This window comes from Nerophis lumbriciformis, linkage group LG09 (genome assembly GCF_033978685.3).
Source record: "Nerophis lumbriciformis linkage group LG09, RoL_Nlum_v2.1, whole genome shotgun sequence".
NCBI lineage: Eukaryota > Metazoa > Chordata > Actinopteri > Syngnathiformes > Syngnathidae > Nerophis > Nerophis lumbriciformis.
The window spans coordinates 53229344-53249925 of record NC_084556.2 but is presented as its reverse complement, the minus strand read 5'-3'; the positions used below and the strand labels follow the sequence as shown (position 1 = coordinate 53249925).

General features: G+C 34.1%; 1 protein-coding gene across 1 annotated transcript in view; it reads right to left on the bottom strand.

Annotated features, from left to right (window-relative positions):
- Positions 1-14892: 14892 nt before the first annotated feature.
- angptl5 (angiopoietin-like 5) overlaps positions 14893-20582 on the bottom strand; it is a 34766-nt gene continuing 29076 nt past the window's right edge. The window contains exons 7-8 of the mRNA XM_061962870.1: positions 15338-15523; positions 14893-15261 (exon numbers count right to left, since the gene is read on the bottom strand). Of these exons, the coding sequence (XP_061818854.1) occupies positions 14948-15261; positions 15338-15523 (500 nt within the window). The 3' untranslated portion in view covers positions 14893-14947. The remainder of the gene's footprint in view (positions 15262-15337; positions 15524-20582) is intronic.

The window sequence follows — 20582 nt, the reverse complement described above, 5'->3', positions numbered from 1 at the left end:
ACGGTTTGAATCGGATAAAAAATGTGGGAGTTGTGGTACTTTGAAAAATTTCCTATTCTTTTCAATGGGAATTTCATAGAAATTTCGGGAAAATAGGGAATTTTGGGGGGAAATTGCTGAATGAGTTGAAAATGAAATGAAATGAAAATGAGTTGAAATGGTTGGGGTTGGAATTTTTCAAATTGTTCGAGAAATGTTATAGTAGTAACATTTTTAATTGAGAAATGGTATTACGGAATTCCTGGATTTTCAGGAAAAGCGGGAATTTTTCCAGTTTAGAAAACAACTTCGTTTTTTCTCCTGATTAAGAGGAATATTTTGACAGTGGAACGATTGAAGTGGTTTGAAAAATGTGGAAGGAGTAGTCGACAGAAAAAAGGGTGAAAATAGGGTTCGAAAAACCGGGAATTCTGTGAATTCCTGGAATTTTTTTGAACTTGGAAAAATTATAGTTTGAATGTGCAGGATGAGTGGAATATGTTGAAGGTGGAATTGTTTGAATCGGTTGAAAAATGTGGGAATTGTGGAAGTTTGAAAAATGGACAATTCATTTTGAATGGGGAAGATGTCCCTAAAAACTGGGAATTTTAGGAAATCCGGGAATTTTTTTAAATAATTGTTGAACATTCCTGAACGGGCTGAATATTTTGAAGTTGGAACGGTTTGAATCGGATAAAAAATGTGGGAGTTGTGGTACTTTGAAAAATTTCCTATTCTTTTCAATGGGAATTTCATAGAAATTTCGGGAAAATAGGGAATTTTTTGGGGAAATTGTTAAATACGTTCTGAATGAGTTGAAATTGTTGGTGTCGGAATTTTTCAAATCGGTCGAGAAATGTTGACATAGTAACATTTTTAATTGAGAAATGGTATTACGGAATTCCTGGATTTTCAGGAAAACCGGGAATTTTTCCAGTTTAGAAAACAACTTTGTTTTTTCTCCTGATCAAGAGGTATGTTTTGACGGTGGAACGATTGAAGTGGTTTGAAAAATGTGGAAGGAGTAGTCGACAGAAAAAAGGGTGAAAATAGGGTTCGAAAAACCGGGAATTCTGTGAATTCCTGGAATTTTTTTGAACTTGGAAAAATTATAGTTTGAATGTGCAGGATGAGTGGAATATATTGAAGGTGGAATTGTTTGAATCGGTTGAAAAATGTGGGAATTGTGGAAGTTTGAAAAATGGACAATTCATTTTGAATGGGGAAGATGTCCCTAAAAACTGGGAATTTTAGGAAATCCGGGAATTTTTTAAAATAATTGTAGAACATTCCTGAACGGGCTGAATATTTAGAAGTTGGAACGGTTTGAATCGGATAAAAAATGTGGGAGTTGTGGTACTTTGAAAAATTTCCTATTCTTTTCAATGGGAATTTCATAGAAATTACGGGAAAATAGGGAATTTTTTGGGGAAATTGCTTAAATACGTTCTGAATTAGTTGAAATGGTTGGTGTCGGAATTTTTCAAATCGGTCGAGAAATGTTGAAAATAGTAACATTTTTAATTGAGAAATGGTATTACGGAATTCCTGGATTTTCAGGAAAACCGGGAATTTTTCCAGTTTAGAAAACAACTTTGTTTTTTCTCCTGATTAAGAGGTATGTTTTGACGGTGGAACGATTGAAGTGGTTTGAAAAATGTGGAAGGAGTAGTCGACAGAAAAAAGGGTGAAAATAGGGTTCAAAAAACCGGGAATTCTGTGAATTCCTGGAAATTTTTTGAACTTGAAAAAATGATAGTTTGAATGTGCAGGATGAGTGGAATATGTTCAAGGTGGAATTGTTTGAATCGGTTGAAAAATGTGGGAATTGTGGAAGTTTGAAAAATGGACAATTCTTTTTGAATGGGGAAGATGTCCCTAAAAACTGGGAATTAGGAAATCCGGGAATTTTTTTAAATAATTGTTGAACATTCCATAACGGGCTGAATATTTTGAAGTTGGAACGGTTTGAATCGGATAAAAAATGTGGGAGTTGTGGTACTTTGAAAAATTTCCTATTCTTTTCAATGGGAATTTCATAGAAATTTCGGGAAAATAGGGAATTTTGGGGGGAAATTGCTTAAATACGTTCTGAATGAGTTGAAATGGTTGGTGTTGGAATTTTTCAAATTGGTCGAGGAATGTTGAAATAGTAACATTTTTAATTCAGAAATGGTATTACAGAATTCCTGGATTTTCAGGAAAACCGGGAATTTTTCCAGTTAAAAAAACAACTCCTTTTTTTTGTCCTGATTAAGAGGAATGTTTTGACAGTGGAACGATTGAAGTGGTTTGAAAAATGTGGAAGGAGTCGTCGACAGAAAAAAGGGTGAAAATAGGGTTTGAAAAACCGGGAATTCTGTGAATTCCTGGAATTTTTTTGAACTTGGAAAAATTATAGTTTGAATGTGCAGGATGAGTGGAATATGTTGAAGGTGGAATTGTTTGAATCGGTTGAAAAATGTGGGAATTGTGGAAGTTTGAAAAATGGACAATTCATTTTGAATGGGGAAGATGTCCCTAAAAACTGGGAATTTTAGGAAATCCGGGAATTTTTTTAAATAATTGTTGAACATTCCTGAACGGCTGAATATTTTGAAGTTGGAACGGTTTGAATCGGATAAAAAATGTGGGAGTTGTGGTACTTTGAAAAATTTCCTATTCTTTTCAATGGGAATTTCATAGAAATTTCGGGAAAATAGGGAATTTTTTGGGGAAATTGTTAAATACGTTCTGAATGAGTTGAAATGGTTGGTGTCGGAATTTTTCAAATCGGTCGAGAAATGTTGAAATAGTAACATTTTTAATTGAGAAATGGTATTACGGAATTCCTGGATTTTCAGGAAAACCGGGAATTTTTCCAGTTTAGAAAACAACTTTGTTTTTTCTCCTGATCAAGAGGTATGTTTTGACGGTGGAACGATTGAAGTGGTTTGAAAAATGTGGAAGGAGTAGTCGACAGAAAAAAGGGTGAAAATAGGGTTCGAAAAACCGGGAATTCTGTGAATTCCTGGAATTTTTTTGAACTTGGAAAAATTATAGTTTGAATGTGCAGGATGAGTGGAATATATTGAAGGTGGAATTGTTTGAATCGGTTGAAAAATGTGGGAATTGTGGAAGTTTGAAAAATGGACAATTCATTTTGAATGGGGAAGATGTCCCTAAAAACTGGGAATTTTAGGAAATCCGGGAATTTTTTAAAATAATTGTAGAACATTCCTGAACGGGCTGAATATTTAGAAGTTGGAACGGTTTGAATCGGATAAAAAATGTGGGAGTTGTGGTACTTTGAAAAATTTCCTATTCTTTTCAATGGGAATTTCATAGAAATTACGGGAAAATAGGGAATTTTTTGGGGAAATTGCTTAAATACGTTCTGAATGAGTTGAAATGGTTGGTGTTGGAATTTTTCAAATCGGTCGAGAAATGTTAAAGTAGTGACATTTTTAATTGAGAAAGGTATTACAGAATATCCTGGATTTTCAGGAAAACCGGGAATTTTTCCAGTTTAGAAAACAACTTTGTTTTTTCTTCTGATTAAGAGGTATGTTTTGACAGTGGAACGATTGAAGTGGTTTGAAAAATGTGGAAGGAGTCGTCGACAGAAAAAAGGGTGAAAATAGGGTTCGAAAAACCGGGAATTCTGTGAATTCCTGGAATTTTTTTGAACTTGGAAAAATTATAGTTTGAATGTGCAGGATGAGTGGAATATGTTGAAGGTGGAATTGTTTGAATCGGTTGAAAAATGTGGGAATTGTGGAAGTTTGAAAAATGGACAATTCATTTTGAATGGGGAAGATGTCCCTAAAAACTGGGAATTAGGAAATCCGGGAATTTTTTTAAATAATTGTTGAACATTCCATAACGGGCTGAATATTTTGAAGTTGGAACGGTTTGAATCGGATAAAAAATGTGGGAGTTGAGGTACTTTGAAAAATGTCCTATTCTTTTCAATGGGAATTTCATAGAAATTTCGGGAAAATAGGGAATTTTGGGGGGAAATTGCTTAAATACGTTCTGAATTAGTTGAAATGGTTGGTGTCGGAATTTTTCAAATTGGTCGAGAAATGTTGAAATAGTAACATTTTTAATTGAGAAATGGTATTACAGAATTCCTGGATTTTCAGGAAAATCGGGAATTTTTCCAGTTCAAAAAACAACTCCTTTTTTTTTGTCCTGATTAAGAGGAATGTTTTGACAGTGGAACGATTGAAGTGGTTTGAAAAATGTGGAAGGAGTAGTCGACAGAAAAAAGGGTGAAAATAGGGTTTGAAAAAACCGGGAATTCTGTGAATTCCTGGAATTTTTTTGAACTTGGAAAAATTATAGTTTGAATGTGCAGGATGAGTGGAATATGTTGAAGGTAGAATTGTTTGAATTGGTTGAAAAATGTGGGAATTGTGGAAGTTTGAAAAATGGACAATTCATTTTGAATGGGGAAGATGTCCCTAAAAACTGGGAATTTTAGGAAATCCGGGAATTTTTTTAAATAATTGTTGAACATTCCTGAACGGGCTGAATATTTTGAAGTTGGAACGGTTTGAATCGGATAAAAAATGTGGGAGTTGTGGTACTTTGAAAAATTTCCTATTCTTTTCAATGGGAATTTCATAGAAATTTCGGGAAAATAGGGAATTTTGGGGGGAAATTGCTTAAATACGTTCTGAATTAGTTGAAATGGTTGGTGTCGGAATTTTTCAAATTGGTCGAGAAATGTTGAAATAGTAACATTTTTAATTGAGAAATGGTATTACAGAATTCCTGGATTTTCAGGAAAATCGGGAATTTTTCCAGTTCAAAAAACAACTCCTTTTTTTTTGTCCTGATTAAGAGGAATGTTTTGACAGTGGAACGATTGAAGTGGTTTGAAAAATGTGGAAGGAGTAGTCGACAGAAAAAAGGGTGAAAATAGGGTTTGAAAAAACCGGGAATTCTGTGAATTCCTGGAATTTTTTTGAACTTGGAAAAACTATAGTTTGAATGTGCAGGATGAGTGGAATATGTTGAAGGTAGAATTGTTTGAATCGGTTGAAAAATGTGGGAATTGTGGAAGTTTGAAAAATGGACAATTCATTTTGAATGGGGAAGATGTCCCTAAAAACTGGGAATTTTAGGAAATCCGGGAATTTTTAAAAATAATTGTTGAACATTCCTGAACGGGCTGAATATTTTAAAGTTGGAACGGTTTGAATCGGATAAAAAATGTGGGAGTTGTGGTACTTTGAAAAATTTCCTATTCTTTTCAATGGGAATTTCATAGAAATTTCGGGAAAATAGGGAATTTTGGGGGGAAATTGCTTAAATACGTTCTGAATTAGTTGAAATGGTTGGTGTCGGAATTTTTCAAATCGGTCGAGAAATGTTGAAAATAGTAACATTTTTAATTGAGAAATGGTATTACGGAATTCCTGGATTTTCAGGGAAACCGGGAATTTTTCCAGTTTAGAAAACAATTTTTTTTTTTTATCTCCTGATTAAGAGGAATGTTTTGACAGTGGAACGATTGAAGTGGTTTGAAAAATGTGGAAGCAGTAGTCGACAGAAAAAAGGGTGAAAATAGGGTTTGAAAAACCGGGAATTCTGTGAATTCCTGGAATTTTTTTGAACTTGGAAAAATTTTAGTTTGAATGTGCAGGATGAGTGGAATATGTTGAAGGTGGAATGGTTTGAATCGGTTTAAAAATGTGGGAATTGTGGAAGTTTGAAAAATGGACAATTCATTTTGAATGGGGAAGATGTCCCTAAAAACTGGGAATTTTAGGAAATCCGGGAATTTTTTTAATAATTGTTGAACATTCCTGAACGGGCTGAATATTTTGAAGTTGGAACGGTTTGAATCGGATAAAAAATGTGGGAGTTGTGGTACTTTGAAAAATGTCCTATTCTTTTCAATGGGAATTTCATAGAAATTTCGGGAAAATAGGGGATTTTTGGGGGAAATTGCTTAAATACGTTCTGAATGAGTTGAAATCGTTGGGGTTGGAATTTTTCAAATTGGTCGAGAAATGTTGAAATAGTAAAATTTTTAATTCAGAAATGGTATTACAGAATTCCTGGATTTTCAGGAAAATCGGGAATTTTTCCAGTTCAAAAAACAACTCCTTTTTTTTTGTCCTGATTAAGAGGAATGTTTTGACAGTGGAACGATTGAAGTGGTTTGAAAAATGTGGAAGGAGTCGTCGACAGAAAAAAGGGTGAAAATAGGGTTCGAAAAACCGGGAATTCTGTGAATTCCTGGAATTTTTTTGAACTTGGAAAAATTATAGTTTGAATGTGCAGGATGAGTGGAATATGTTGAAGGTGGAATTGTTTGAATCGGTTGAAAAATGTGGGAATTGTGGAAGTTTGACAAATGGACAATTCATTTTGAATGGGGAAGATATCCCTAAAAACTGGGAATTTTAGGAAATCTGGGAATTTTTTTAAATAATTGTTGAATATTCCTGAACGGGCTGAATATTTTGAAGTTGGAACGGTTTGAATCGGATAAAAAATGTGGGAGTTGTGGTACTTTGAAAAATTTCCTATTCTTTTCAATGGGAATTTCTTAGAAATTTCGGGAAAATAGGGAATTTTTTGGGGAAATTGCTTGAATACGTTCTGAATTAGTTGAAATGGTTGGTGTCGGAATTTTTCAAATCGGTCGAGAAATGTTGAAATAGTAACATTTTTAATTCAGAAATGGTATTACGGAATTCCTGGATTTTCAGGAAAACCGGGAATTTTTCCAGTTTAGAAAACAACTTTGTTTTTTCTCCTGATTAAGAGGTATGTTTTGACGGTGGAACGATTGAAGTGGTTTGAAAAATGTGGAAGGAGTAGTCGACAGAAAAAAGGGTGAAAATAGGGTTCAAAAAACCGGGAATTCTGTGAATTCCTGGAATTTTTTTGAACTTGAAAAAATGATAGTTTGAATGTGCAGGATGAGTGGAATATGTTGAAGGTGGAATTGTTTGAATCGGTTGAAAAATGTGGGAATTGTGGAAGTTTGAAAAATGGACAATTCATTTTGAATGGGGAAGATGTCCCTAAAAACTGGGAATTAGGAAATCCGGGAATTTTTTTAAATAATTGTTGAACATTCCTGAACGGGCTGAATATTTTAAAGTTGGAACGGTTTGAATCGGATAAAAAATGTGGGAGTTGTGGTACTTTGAAAAATTTCCTATTCTTTTCAATGGGAATTTCATAGAAATTTCGGGAAAATAGGGAATTTTGGGGGGAAATTGCTTAAATACGTTCTGAATTAGTTGAAATGGTTGGTGTCGGAATTTTTCAAATTGGTCGAGAAATGTTGAAATAGTAACATTTTTAATTGAGAAATGGTATTACAGAATTCCTGGATTTTCAGGAAAATCGGGAATTTTTCCCGTTCAAAAAACAACTCCTTTTTTTTTGTCCTGATTAAGAGGAATGTTTTGACGGTGGAACGATTGAAGTGGTTTGAAAAATGTGGAAGGAGTCGTCGACAGAAAAAAGGGTGAAAATAGGGTTCGAAAAACCGGGAATTTTAGTGAATTCCTGGAATTTTTTTGAACTTGGAAAAATTATAGTTTGAATGTGCAGGATGAGTGGAATATGTTGAAGGTGGAATTGTTTGAATCGGTTGAAAAATGTGGGAATTGTGGAAGTTTGAAAAATGGACAATTCATTTTGAATGGGGAAGATGTCCCTAAAACTGGGAATTTTAGGAAATCTGGGAATTTTTTTAAATAATTGTTGAACATTCCTGAACGGGCTGAATATTTTGAAGTTGGAACGGTTTGAATCGGATAAAAAATGTGGGAGTTGTGGTACTTTGAAAAATGTCCTATTCTTTTCAATGGGAATTTCATAGAAATTTCGGGAAAATAAGGAATTTTTTGGGGAAATTGCTTAAATACGTTCTGAATTAGTTGAAATGGTTGGTGTTGGAATTTTTCAAATTGGTCGAGAAATGTTGAAATAGTAACATTTTTAATTCAGAAATGGTATTACAGAATTCCTGGATTTTCAGGAAAACCGGGAATTTTTCCAGTTTAGAAAACAACTTTGTTTTTTCTCCTGATTAAGAGGAATGTTTTGACGGTGGAACGGTTGAAGTGGTTTGAAAAATGTGGAAGGAGTAGTCGACAGAAAAAAGGGTGAAAATAGGGTTCGAAAAACCGGGAATTCTGTGAATTCCTGGAATTTTTTTGAACTTCGAAAAATTATAGTTTGAATTTTCAGGATGAGTGGAATATATTGAAGGTGGAATGGTTTGAATCGGTTGAAAAATGTGGGAATTGTGGAAGTTTGAAAAATGGACAATTCATTTTGAACGGGGAAGATGTCCCTAAAAACTGGGAATTTTAGGAAATCCGGGAATTTTTTTAAATAATTGTTGAACATTCCTGAACGGGCTGAATATTTTGAAGTTGGAACGGTTTGAATCGGATAAAAAATGTGGGAGTTGTGATACTTTGAAAAATTTCCTATTCTTTTCAATGGGAATTTCATAGAAATTTCGGGAAAATAGGGGAATTTTGGGGGGAAATTGCTTAAATACGTTCTGAATTAGTTGAAATGGTTGGTGTCGGAATTTTTCAAATCGGTCGAGAAATGTTGAAAATAGTAACATTTTTAATTGAGAAATGGTATTACGGAATTCCTGGATTTTCAGGAAAACCGGGAATTTTTCCAGTTTAGAAAACAACTTTGTTTTTTCTCCTGATTAAGAGGTATGTTTTGACGGTGGAACGATTGAAGTGGTTTGAAAAATGTGGAAGGAGTAGTCGACAGAAAAAAGGGTGAAAATAGGGTTTGAAAAACCGGGAATTCTGTGAATTCCTGGTATTTTTTTGAACTTCGAAAAATTATAGTTTGAATTTCCAGGATGAGTGGAATATATTGAAGGTGGAATGGTTTGAATCGGTTGAAAAATGTGGGAATTGTGGAAGTTTGAAAAATGGACAATTCATTTTGAATGGGGAAGATGTCCCTAAAAACTGGGAATTTTAGGAAATCCGGGAATTTTTTTAAATAATTGTTGAACATTCCTGAACGGGCTGAATATTTTGAAGTTGGAACGGTTTGAATCGGATAAAAAATGTGGGAGTTGTGGTACTTTGAAAAATTTCCTATTTTTTTCAATGGGAATTTCATAGAAATTTCGGGAAAATAGGGAATTTTTTGGGGAAATTGCTTAAATACGTTCTGAATGAGTTGAAATGGTTGGGGTTGGAATTTTTCAAATCGGTCGAGAAATGTTGAAATAGTAACATTTTTAATTGAGAAATGGTATTACGGAATTCCTGGATTTTCAGGAAAACCGGGAATTTTTCCAGTTTAGAAAACAACTTTGTTTTTTCTCCTGATCAAGAGGTATGTTTTGACGGTGGAACGATTGAAGTGGTTTGAAAAATGTGGAAGGAGTAGTCGACAGAAAAAAGGGTGAAAATAGGGTTCGAAAAACCGGGAATTCTGTGAATTCCTGGAATTTTTTTGAACTTCGAAAAATTATAGTTTGAATTTCCAGGATGAGTGGAATATATTGAAGGTGGAATGGTTTGAATCGATTGAAAAAAATGTGGGAATGGCGAATGTTTGAAAAATGGCCAATTCATTTTAAACGGGGAAAAAATGTCCCGGAAAATCTGGAATTCTGGGAAATCTGGGAATTTTTGGGAATTTGTCAAGGGATGCCTGCGATTCCCGAATAGGCTGAACAGTTTGAAGTTGGAAGGCTTTGAATCGGGTGGAAAATGTGGAAGGTAGAGCGCGCCAAAATCTGGAGGAGAAGAAGAAAAACCATGTGAATGTTTTGTTAAAGTACCAATGATTGTCACACACATCCTAGGTGTGGTGAAATTTGACCCATCCCCTTGTTCACCCCCTGGGAGGTGAGGGGAGCAGTGAGCAGCAGCGGCAGCCACGCCCGGGAATCATTTTTGGTGATTTAACCCCCAATTCCAACCCTTGATGCTGAGTGCCAAGCAGGGAGGTAATGGCTCCCATTTTTATAGTCTTTGGTATGACTCGGCCGGGGTTTGAACTCACAACCTACCCACCTCAGGACGGACACTCTAACCCAGACCTGGGCAAATTAAGGCCCGGGGGCCACAGTCTTCAACTATACTAAGTGTTTCAATGCTTGGAATCTGCGCTTTTGCATGCATTAATAGTTACTATGGTAATCTAATTAGTTACTATGGTAATAGATGTTATTTGTAAAAAGCACTTTGTATTGAACAAACAACCTCAAAGTGCTACAGTGTATTAAAAATAAATAAATAAGAAAAATAAATACAAATAAAAACTAGAACAGCCTAATAGCTAGAACTAGTACGCATATATCTAAAAAAAAAAAAAAAAAAAAGGCTTTTTTAAAAGAAGGGTTTTTAAGCCTTTTTTTAAAAGCATCCACAGTCTGTGGTGCACTCAGGTGGTCAGGGAGCGCGTTCCACAGACTGGGAGCGACGGTGGTGATCTCGTTAGTTACTAATGTAACTATTGATGTAAGTCACGGCAGCTCAGACGAGGAGGCACCAAGCGGTGTGGGTGGGGAGCGTTTCCACAGAGTGTTTCCGGAGCGGCCAGCCTGAAATGCGGGTGTCGGGGACAGACGCGGAAGGAGGTTTTTACAACAAAGTTCTGCAAGAAAAGTGATATTATATCAGATCGTAGGTGGGTGTTGCGTTTCGCTTGATTGTAAATATGTCGATGGAATCGGGGGTGTGATGTTCATATGTCAATATTCAGTGTTTTATTGTTCATAGTTAATATTGTAAATCCCACATTCTTTATTTTCATCTACATTCTGGGTGTCTCATTCAATAAAACATTTTTTTTAATTCCATTCCGTTTTTTAAGGCGGTCTGTCATAACCTTTTTTAGCATTCAATCAGACATTATTGTGAGGTTTTGTATTAGTGTTCCTAAGAATCAGATATACCGGGCCCCAGACACTTTTTTTTCCCTCTAAATTTGGCCCCCGAGTCAAAATATTTGCCCAGGCCTGCTCTAACCACTAGGCCACTGAGCAGGTGGAGCATTCACACAATGCTGGGAATCGATACCAGCAGGGCCGGCCCGTGGCATAGGCCGTATAGGCAAATGCTAAGGGCGCCGTCCATCAGGGGGCGCCACGCCAGTGCCACAAATGTTGGAGAAAAAAAAAAAAAAAGTTGGTACTATTATTTCTAAATACAAAAAATAATCCCACGTTAATTAAAATGCAAAGTAAAGCCTATATAATAGAAATATTATTTGTTACAACATTACGCCCCCCCCCCCCTTCCCATATCATGACTCTTTTTGGACGTCACCACATCAAAAAATCAACACGAGATGTCAAAACGGCCAAAACTGTCAGGTGCCCAGGGAAGAAAAAAGAGAAAAGAAGAGGAGGAGAAACGAGAAAAAGACAAGAGGTAGCAGGTAGGTAACGTTAGCCTACATGAAATTATTTGTCTGTTACAGAATGTGATAGTAACCTGGCTTTTTAGCATTAAGCTAATGTTACATGATTCGGCAATTGCTAATCAATAAATAGCTAGTTCTGTTTTAACGTCGGGTTAATATTGTGGAGGGGGCTAAATTGTTTGTAATGGTTGGACTAAGGGGAGGTGACGGCGACAGACACTAGATGGCAGTATGTACAATGATTTATTATATATATTAACCATATATATATATATATATTTATATATATATATATATATAATAATCAAACAATACAAATATAAACTAAGGAAAAATGGAGTGTGAACTAGATCCAAAAGTGTATGTGACGTGTGGCTATGTGTGTGATTAGTTGTAGTGTGTGTTACCAAGTGTTGTGTTGGGCGAGAGGAGGAACAAGGCAGGAAGACAGTCCATAGGGCAGGCAGATGATCCAGGGCAGGAGAGAAGAGGCAAGATCCGTTTCCAAGCGGGAGGTCGAGAATCCAAAAGGGCAGTCCGGGAGGTAGGGGAAACAACAGGGGATCACGGAAGAACACAGGAAGCGCTGCAGGAAGACAACAGGAACATCAGAACACAACGGAAACACGGAAGTCACAGGGGAGGCGCGAGTTCGCGGGATGAAAGCCAGACACGGGATGCTTACAAGGGTAAGAGAAGACTATACTCCGGCGAGCGACCGAAGGTTGTCCAGGCTTAAGAAGACCGCTTGATCATCACAGGCAGGTGTGCCGATTGCCGGCAAATGATTGCAGCTGGCGGCTTCTGCTGGGCGGAGACGCGCGCGGCGCGTCCCTGGCTGAGCGCAGCCGTGGGCGTGTCCCGAGGTGCACTCACTGGAGTGCACAGATGGATGAACGGCGTTGGCAGGAGTCTGAGCCGTAACATTGTTATGGAAAATAATAAAGTAACGTTAGGTAATTACAGTACTCCCACCTTACATTCCTCAGGGACATTTGTATTAGATCTTTTAAGCAGGTGTTTTTTGTTTACATTGTTATTGCCTTCTGGTTAGCTAATGTTTGCCCTGCAGGTAATAGTCACTTTTCCACCCCTTTATATATTAGGTATAGTTGTAAGCCTAGTTGTTAAAGTGCACATCATTAATGTAAATTAAGCAAAATATGTATGTAAAAAATATTGTATTTCATATATTCATTTTTTATTTTTTGCATTCATTTATGTATTCATATTTTTTTTATCTTGTTAACTATTCTGATTGTTAATTTGCTTTCTTTAAGTAAAAAAAAAGGTCAAAGACAAAGCTATTCGGTTTCTTGTGAGTATATACACTTCACTGCCGATGTGGTGAGGGGCGCCACCTAAAATCTTGCCTAGGGCGCCAGATTGGTTAGGGCCGGGCCTGGATACCAGTACTCAACAATACAAACTTCTATAACGTTTGTGTGTATTAAAGCAGCACTAAGGAACTTTTCAAGCTTGATAAAATATGTTCATAAGTTTTGGGACGACACATGGACTTACCAGTAGGTGAATGACACCTGTGTCGTGGTCTGTGTCGTGGTCTGTGTCGTGGTCTCACTGGCACTTGGCCGCTTTGAGGAGGCTGACAGGAACTCTGTCTCACAAAAAAACGACTCGCTTCATGGCAGCGGTGTCAAAACTACGGCACGCCGGCGGTGTTTTCATACAATATACAAATAGCGAGCGCTTTGATCGCCGCCTTTTTGTCGCCACCTGGTGGCCAACCAAAGTAACTTAAAGCAGTGGCCATTAATTAGTGCATGGGGGGGTGAAACTCATTTTATGGAGGAAAAACTGCGCACACGCGGGGCCCGGACTATTAAAATCCTGGCATTAAAATAAAAATAAAAAATAAAGACGACTTCGGATTATTTTCTTTGTCTTACTTTGGGCCAAAAATAGAACAAACACATTGTGAAAATATTACAATAAAAATATAGGAAAAAAATGCTGTCGGCGGTAAAGTTTAGATCTATGAAGGGAAGAGAAAAAAGTGAATGAATGTTTATAACTGCATGAATTTACATATGCATAAACATTTGTTTTCTTTTGTATAATTTTTTATGAATTAAATCAGTGTTTTTCAACCTTTTTGAGCCGAGGCACATTTTTCGCGTTGAAAAAATGCGGAGGCACACCACCAGCAGAAATCATTAAAAAACGAAACTCAGCTATATATATATATATATATATATATATATATATATATATATATATATATATATATATATATATATATATATATATATATGTATATATATATATATATATATATATATATATATATATATATATATATATATATATATATATATATATATGCGTATACATACATATATATATATATACGTGTATATATACATATATATGTGTATATATGTATATACATATATATGTATATATATATATACTGTATATGTATATATATGTGTATATATGTACATATATATATACAGCCATATATATATATGTATATATATATTTATGCGTATATATATGTATATGTATGTACATATATGTATGTACATATATGTATATATATACTATATATGTGTATATATATGTATATGTATAAGTATATATATATATATGTATATGTACATATATGTATATATATGTATATGTACATATATATATATACAGCCATATATATATATATATATATATATATATATATATATATATATACATATACATATACATATATATATACATATATGTACATATACATATATATACATATACATGTATATATATTGTCGGAGGCAGATATTTACATATATCCGAATTTAAGTTGTATTTCTTCCATGTCTTTGTCATATTTGAAAACAGCTCGTGTTTTCCATTTCTTCTCTTGATGCTCTGTCAGCAAGTATACTGTGTGTGTTAACCTTGAGTTCTTTGGAATGTGTTTTGACTAGCATTTGTTTTGTCTAGAGAGATGGGACGAGAGAGAGGGTGGTGGGATCGGGAAGACAGACCATTTTGGGAGGCGCAATAGAATGTTCTAGGGTTGGACTGGTCTCAATCAAAATGTATATTGGCAAAGCTTTGAGAATATACAACAAAATACCTATTCTGTCTCTGGTGGTTTTTCAACTCAGCTTTAAGTGTCGGAAAGAACTTGGGAGCGAATTGTGACTTGAATTCCCTGGGAGGAACAACTGGTCCAAAACGCAACAATATATATATATTCATATATATATATGTATTTTTTTTTTGTTTTTAGGCCATTTCCAGGCAACCAGAAGCAACTTTTCTAACCTGGAACCTGTTTTATTTATTTTTCAAACATTTGTATATTGGATTGTTGACATGTGAAGTCCAAAAATACAATTAAACACATTTCAAATATTTATTTTTTTTGCTCCCTCAAACAAGTAACCCACAAACATTATATATAAAATCAAATAAAAATAATAGACTCATGAAAAAAGTCAAAAAAGTAGAGTCAAATGTTGACATGAAGCTACAGACAACAGCAATACACAAAATCAGACAAAAGGCTCATCAATATTCTACCTTTAATGACTTTTCAATGGGGGTTAGCAAACAGTTTGTGTTAGTTATTAGCCGGCATCCTCCTGATCTTCATGGTGACAGACTTAATGACTCGGGCCACTCCGTTGTGTCTCCAGGTGTCCCACAGGACGCCCGCGGTCCGAGGCCCCGGGTCCTGCCGGGCGTCCCCGTTGAGGTTGGCCATGCCGCAGCGGTTGAACCACCACCCCGTGTGGTGATGTCGGGCACTGCAGCTCTCCACCGTCAGCCCCCCCATGGAGCAGGAGGGGTCGCAGCCGTCGTTGTCCACGTCCGAGGCGCTGAACGGGGCCGTGTCTTGGTTCTGGTCCTGCTCGTAGCCGCGGAAGGCGTCCCCTGCGGACCCAGACGGGTCAGACCTGGGAGTATTTGCTTTGTTTTGGCCGTTTTTATCTTTTGGGGCGTGGCTTACCTGCGCTGCCGGCGTACCTTCCCAGGTGGATGCGGAAGAAGTGAGTTTCGTTGTCCAGGCGGAAGTCGTCGTAGGCCGCGTAGGAGGTGACGTCGTCGTGGGAGACCAGGGCCACGTGGAGCTGGAACCGAGTCTCCTTCTGGTTGACGATGTCGAAGACCTTCTTCAGGCCCAACCAGTGCTCACCTGGACACACGTCGTCCGCTTACTGGACCTGTCCTATCTGGTCTCCTGCCGTCCTATCCTAGTCCTGGTTTCTCCTGTCCTGACTACCTGTCTTGTCTTGTCTTGCAGGGGTGTCCAAAGTGTGGCCCGGGGGCCATTCGCGGCCCGGACCATATTTTTTAGCGGTACGTTCTAAAAATACCATTTTAAAAAACATTAAAAAGTGATGTTTTTTTATTTAAACTACCATTGTTCCAAAAATAATAATGAATCAAAATCAACGTTGTTATGAATGATTGACATATTCAAAGCTCCAATTACTTTACATGAAATTTTGCCTATTTTGTGTGTTTGCCAAACAAAATGCGTAAGTTTGCTTTGACAAAAACGAGCATAAAACAAACAAAAAAAAACATAAGAAAAAAATCTAAACTTACAATTGATTAAAAGTAGAAAAAAAATGCATTCTTTATTTTTAACACTTTTATGAGTGGGACCCTTTTGGATCGGCAAGAATTTTAGTGGGATTTTTTTTTTTTTAAACTGTCATTGCTAAAAAAAAAAAAAAAAAAAGAATCGAAATCAACGTTGTTATGAATTATTGACATATTCAAAGCTCCAATTACTTTATATCATATTTTGGGGAAAATATTGCCCATTTTCTGTGTTTGCCAAACAAAACGCTTACATTTTCTTTGACAAAAATGGGCATAAAACAAACAAAACAAACATAAGAAAAAAATCTAAACTTACAATTGATTAAAAGTAGAAAAAAAATTTTTTTATTATTTTTAACACTTTTTATGAGTGGGACCCTTTTGGGTCCCAAAGAATTTTAGTGGGATTTTTTTTTTTTTTTTAAATGTCAATTGCTCAAAAAATAATAATGAATCAAAATCAAAGTTGTTATGAATTATTGACACATTCAAAGCTCCAATTACTTTACATCAAATTTTGGGGAAAATATTGCCTATTTTGAGTGTTTGACAAACAAAACATGTAAGTTTTCTTTGACAAAAACGGGCATAAAAAAACAAAAAAAAACATAAGAAAAAAAACCTAAACTTACATTTGATTAAAAGTAGGAAAAAAAAATGTATTCATTATTTTTAACACTTTTATGAGTGGGACCCATTTGGATCCCTAAGATTTTTAGTGGGATTTTTTTTTAACTGTCATTACACCTAAAATAATAATGGATCAAAATCAACGTTGTTATGAATTATTGACACATTCAAAGCTCCAATTACTTTACATCAAATTTTGGGGAAAATATTGCCTATTTTGTGTGTTTGCCAAACAAAACGCGTAAGTTTTCTTTGACAAAAACGAGCATAAAACAAACAAAAAAAAAACATAAGAAAAAAAATCTAAACTTACAATTGATTAAAAGTAGAAAAAAAATGCATTCATTATTTTTAACACTTTTATGAGTGGGACCCTTTTGGATCGCCAAGAATTTTAGTGGGATTTTTTTTTTTTTAAACTGTCATTGCTAAAAATAAAAAAAATGAATCGAAATCAACGTTGTTATGAATTATTGACATGTTCAAAGCTCCAATTACTTTATATCATATTTTGGGGAAAATATTGCCCATTTTCTGTGTTTGCCAAACAAAACGCTTACATTTTCTTTGACAAAAATGGGCATAAAACAAACAAAACAAACATAAGAAAAAAAATCTAAACTTACAACTGATTAAAAGTAGAAAAAAATTTTTTTTTATTATTTTTAACACTTTTTATGAGTGGGACCCTTTTGGGTCCCAAAGAATTTTAGTGGGATTTTTTTTTTTTTTTAAATGTCAATTGCTCAAAAAATAATAATGAATCAAATTCAAAGTTGTTATGAATTATTGACACATTCAAAGCTCCAATTACTTTACATCAAATTTTGGGGAAAATATTGCCTATTTTGAGTGTTTGACAAACAAAACATGTAAGTTTTCTTTGACAAAAACGGGCATAAAAAAACAAAAAAAAACATAAGAAAAAAAACCTAAACTTACATTTGATTAAAAGTAGGAAAAAAAAAATGTATTCATTATTTTTAACACTTTTATGAGTGGGACCCATTTGGATCCCTAAGATTTTTAGTGGGATTTGTTTTTAACTGTCATTACACCTAAAATAATAATGGATCAAAATCAACGTTGTTATGAATTATTGACACATTCAAAGCTCCAATTACTTTACATCAAATTTTGGGGAAAATATTGCCTATTTTGTGTGTTTGCCAAACAAAACGCGTAAGTTTTCTTTGACAAAAACGAGCATAAAACACACACAAAAAAACATAAGAAAAAAAATCTAAACTTACAATTGATTAAAAGTAGAAAAAAAATGCAATCATTATTTTTAACACTTTTATGAGTGGGACCCTTTTGGATCGCCAAGAATTTTAGTGGGATTTTTTTTTTTAACTCATTGCTAAAAAAAAAAAAAAGAATCAAAATCAACGTTGTTATGAATTATTGACATATTCAAAGCTCCAATTACTTTATATCATATTTTGGGGGAAATATTGCCTATTTTTTGTGTTTGCCAAAAAAAACGCATACGTTTTCTTTGACAAAAACGGGCATAAAAAAAAAACCAAAAAACCTAAGAAAACAAATCAAAACTTACAATTAATTAAAAGTATAGCAAAAAAAAATGTATTCATTATTTTTAACAATTTTAGGAGGGGACCCTTTAGGATCCCTAAGATTTTTAGTGGGATTTTTTTTTTTAAACTGCCATTGTTCCAAAAATAATAATGAATCAAAGTCAATGTTGTTATGAATTATTGACACATTCGAAGCTCCAATTACTTTACATCAAATTTTGGGGAATCTTTTTTGCCTATTTTGTGTGTTTGCCAAACAAAACGCGTAAGTTTTCTTTGACGAAAAAGAGCATAAAACAAACAAAAAAAAACATAAGAAAAAAATCTAAACTTACAATTGATTAAAAGTAGAAAAAAAATGCATTCATTATTTTTAACACTTTTATGAGTGTGGCCCTTTTGGATTCCCAAGAATTTTAGTGGGATTTTTTTTTTTAAACTGTCATTGCTAAAAAAACAAAAATGAATCGAAATCAACGTTGTTATGAATTATTGACATATTCAAAGCTCCAATTACTTTATATCATATTTTGGGGAAAATATTGCCTATTTTTTGTGTTTGCCAAAAAAAACGCATACGTTTTCTTTGACAAAAACGGGCATAAAAAAAACTAAAAAAAAACTAAGAAAACAAATCAAAACTTACAATTAATTAAAAGTATAGCAAAAAAAATGTATTCATTATTTTTAACAATTTTAGGAGGGGACCCTTTAGGATCCCTAAGATTTTTAGTGGGATTTTTTTTTTTTAAACTACCATTGTTCCAAAAATAATAATGAATCAAAGTCAATGTTGTTATGAATTATTGACACATTCGAAGCTCCAATTACTTTACATCAAATTTTGGGGAATTTTTTTTGCCTATTTTTTGTGTTTGCCAAAAAAACCGCATACGTTTTCTTTGACAAAAACGGGCATTAAAAAATACAAAAAAAAACCTAAGAAAAAATATCAAAACTTACAATTAATTAAAAGTATAGCAAAAAAAATGTATTCATTATTTTTAACAATTTTAGGAGGGGACCCTTTAGGATGCCTAAGATTTTTAGTGGGATTTTTTTTTTAACTGCTATTGTTCCAAAAATCAAAGTCAATGTTGTTATGAATTATTGACACATTCGAAGCTCCAATTACTTTACATCAAATTTTGGGGAATTTTTTTTGCCTATTTTGTGTGTTTGCCAAACAAAACACGTAAGTTTTCTTTGACAAAAAGGGCATAAAACAAAGAAACATAAGGAAAAAAAATCTAAATTTACAATCGATGAGTGGATATGAAGTTGATCTAGAATTTTAAGTGCTGAAAGTAAAAAAAAAAAGAAAATGTGTTCATTATTTTTAACACTTTCAGGAGTGGGACCCAAAAGGGTCCCCAAGACTTTTAGTGGGATTTTTTTTTTTTAACTGTCATTGCTCCAAAAATAATAATGAATCAAAATCAATGTCATTATGAATTATTGACACATTCAAAGCTCCATTACTTTACATCAAATTTTGGTGCAAATATTGCCTATTTTGTGTGTTTGCCAAACAAAACGCGTAAGTTTTCTTTGACAAAAACGGGCATAAAACAAAAAAACAAAAAAACATAAGAAATAAAATCTAAACTTACAATTGATTAAAAGTAGGAAAAAAAATGTATTCATTATTTTTAACACTTTTAGGAGTGGGACCCTAAGATTTTTAGTGGGATTTTTTTTTAAACTGCCATTGCTCCAAAAATAATAATGGATCAAAATCAATGTTGTTATGAATTATTGACATATTTGAAGCTCCAATTACTTTACATCAAATTTTGGGGACATTTTTTTGCCTATTTTGTGTGTTTGCCAAACAAAGCACGTAAGTTTTCTGTGACAAAACGGGCATAAAACAAAAAAACATCAGAAAAAAAAATCTAAATTTACAATCGACGAGTGGATATGAAGTTGATCTACAAAAAAAAGAAAATATATTCATTATTTTTAACACTTTTATGAGTGGCACCCTTTTGGGTACCCAAAAATTTTAGTCGGATTTTTTTTTTTAACTGTCATTGCTCCAAAAATAATAATGAATCAAAATCAATGTCATTATGAATTATTGACATATTCAAAGCTCCAATTACTTTACATCAAATTTTGGGGAAAATATTGCCTATTTTGTGTGTTTGCCAAACAAAACACGTATGTTTTCTTTAACAAAAACGGGCATAAAACAAACAAAAAAAACATAAGAAAAAAAATCTAAACTTACAATTAATTAAAAAAAAAAAAAAAAAAAAAAAATCATTATTTTTAACACATTTTAATGAGTGGGACCCTTTAGGATCCCTAAGATTTTTAGTGGGATTTTTTTTAAACTGCCATTGCTCCAAAAATATTAATGGATCAAAATCAATGTTGTTATGAATTATTGACATATTCGAAGCTCCAATTACTTTACATCAAATTTTGGGGACATTTTTTTGTTTATTTTGTGTGTTTGCCAAA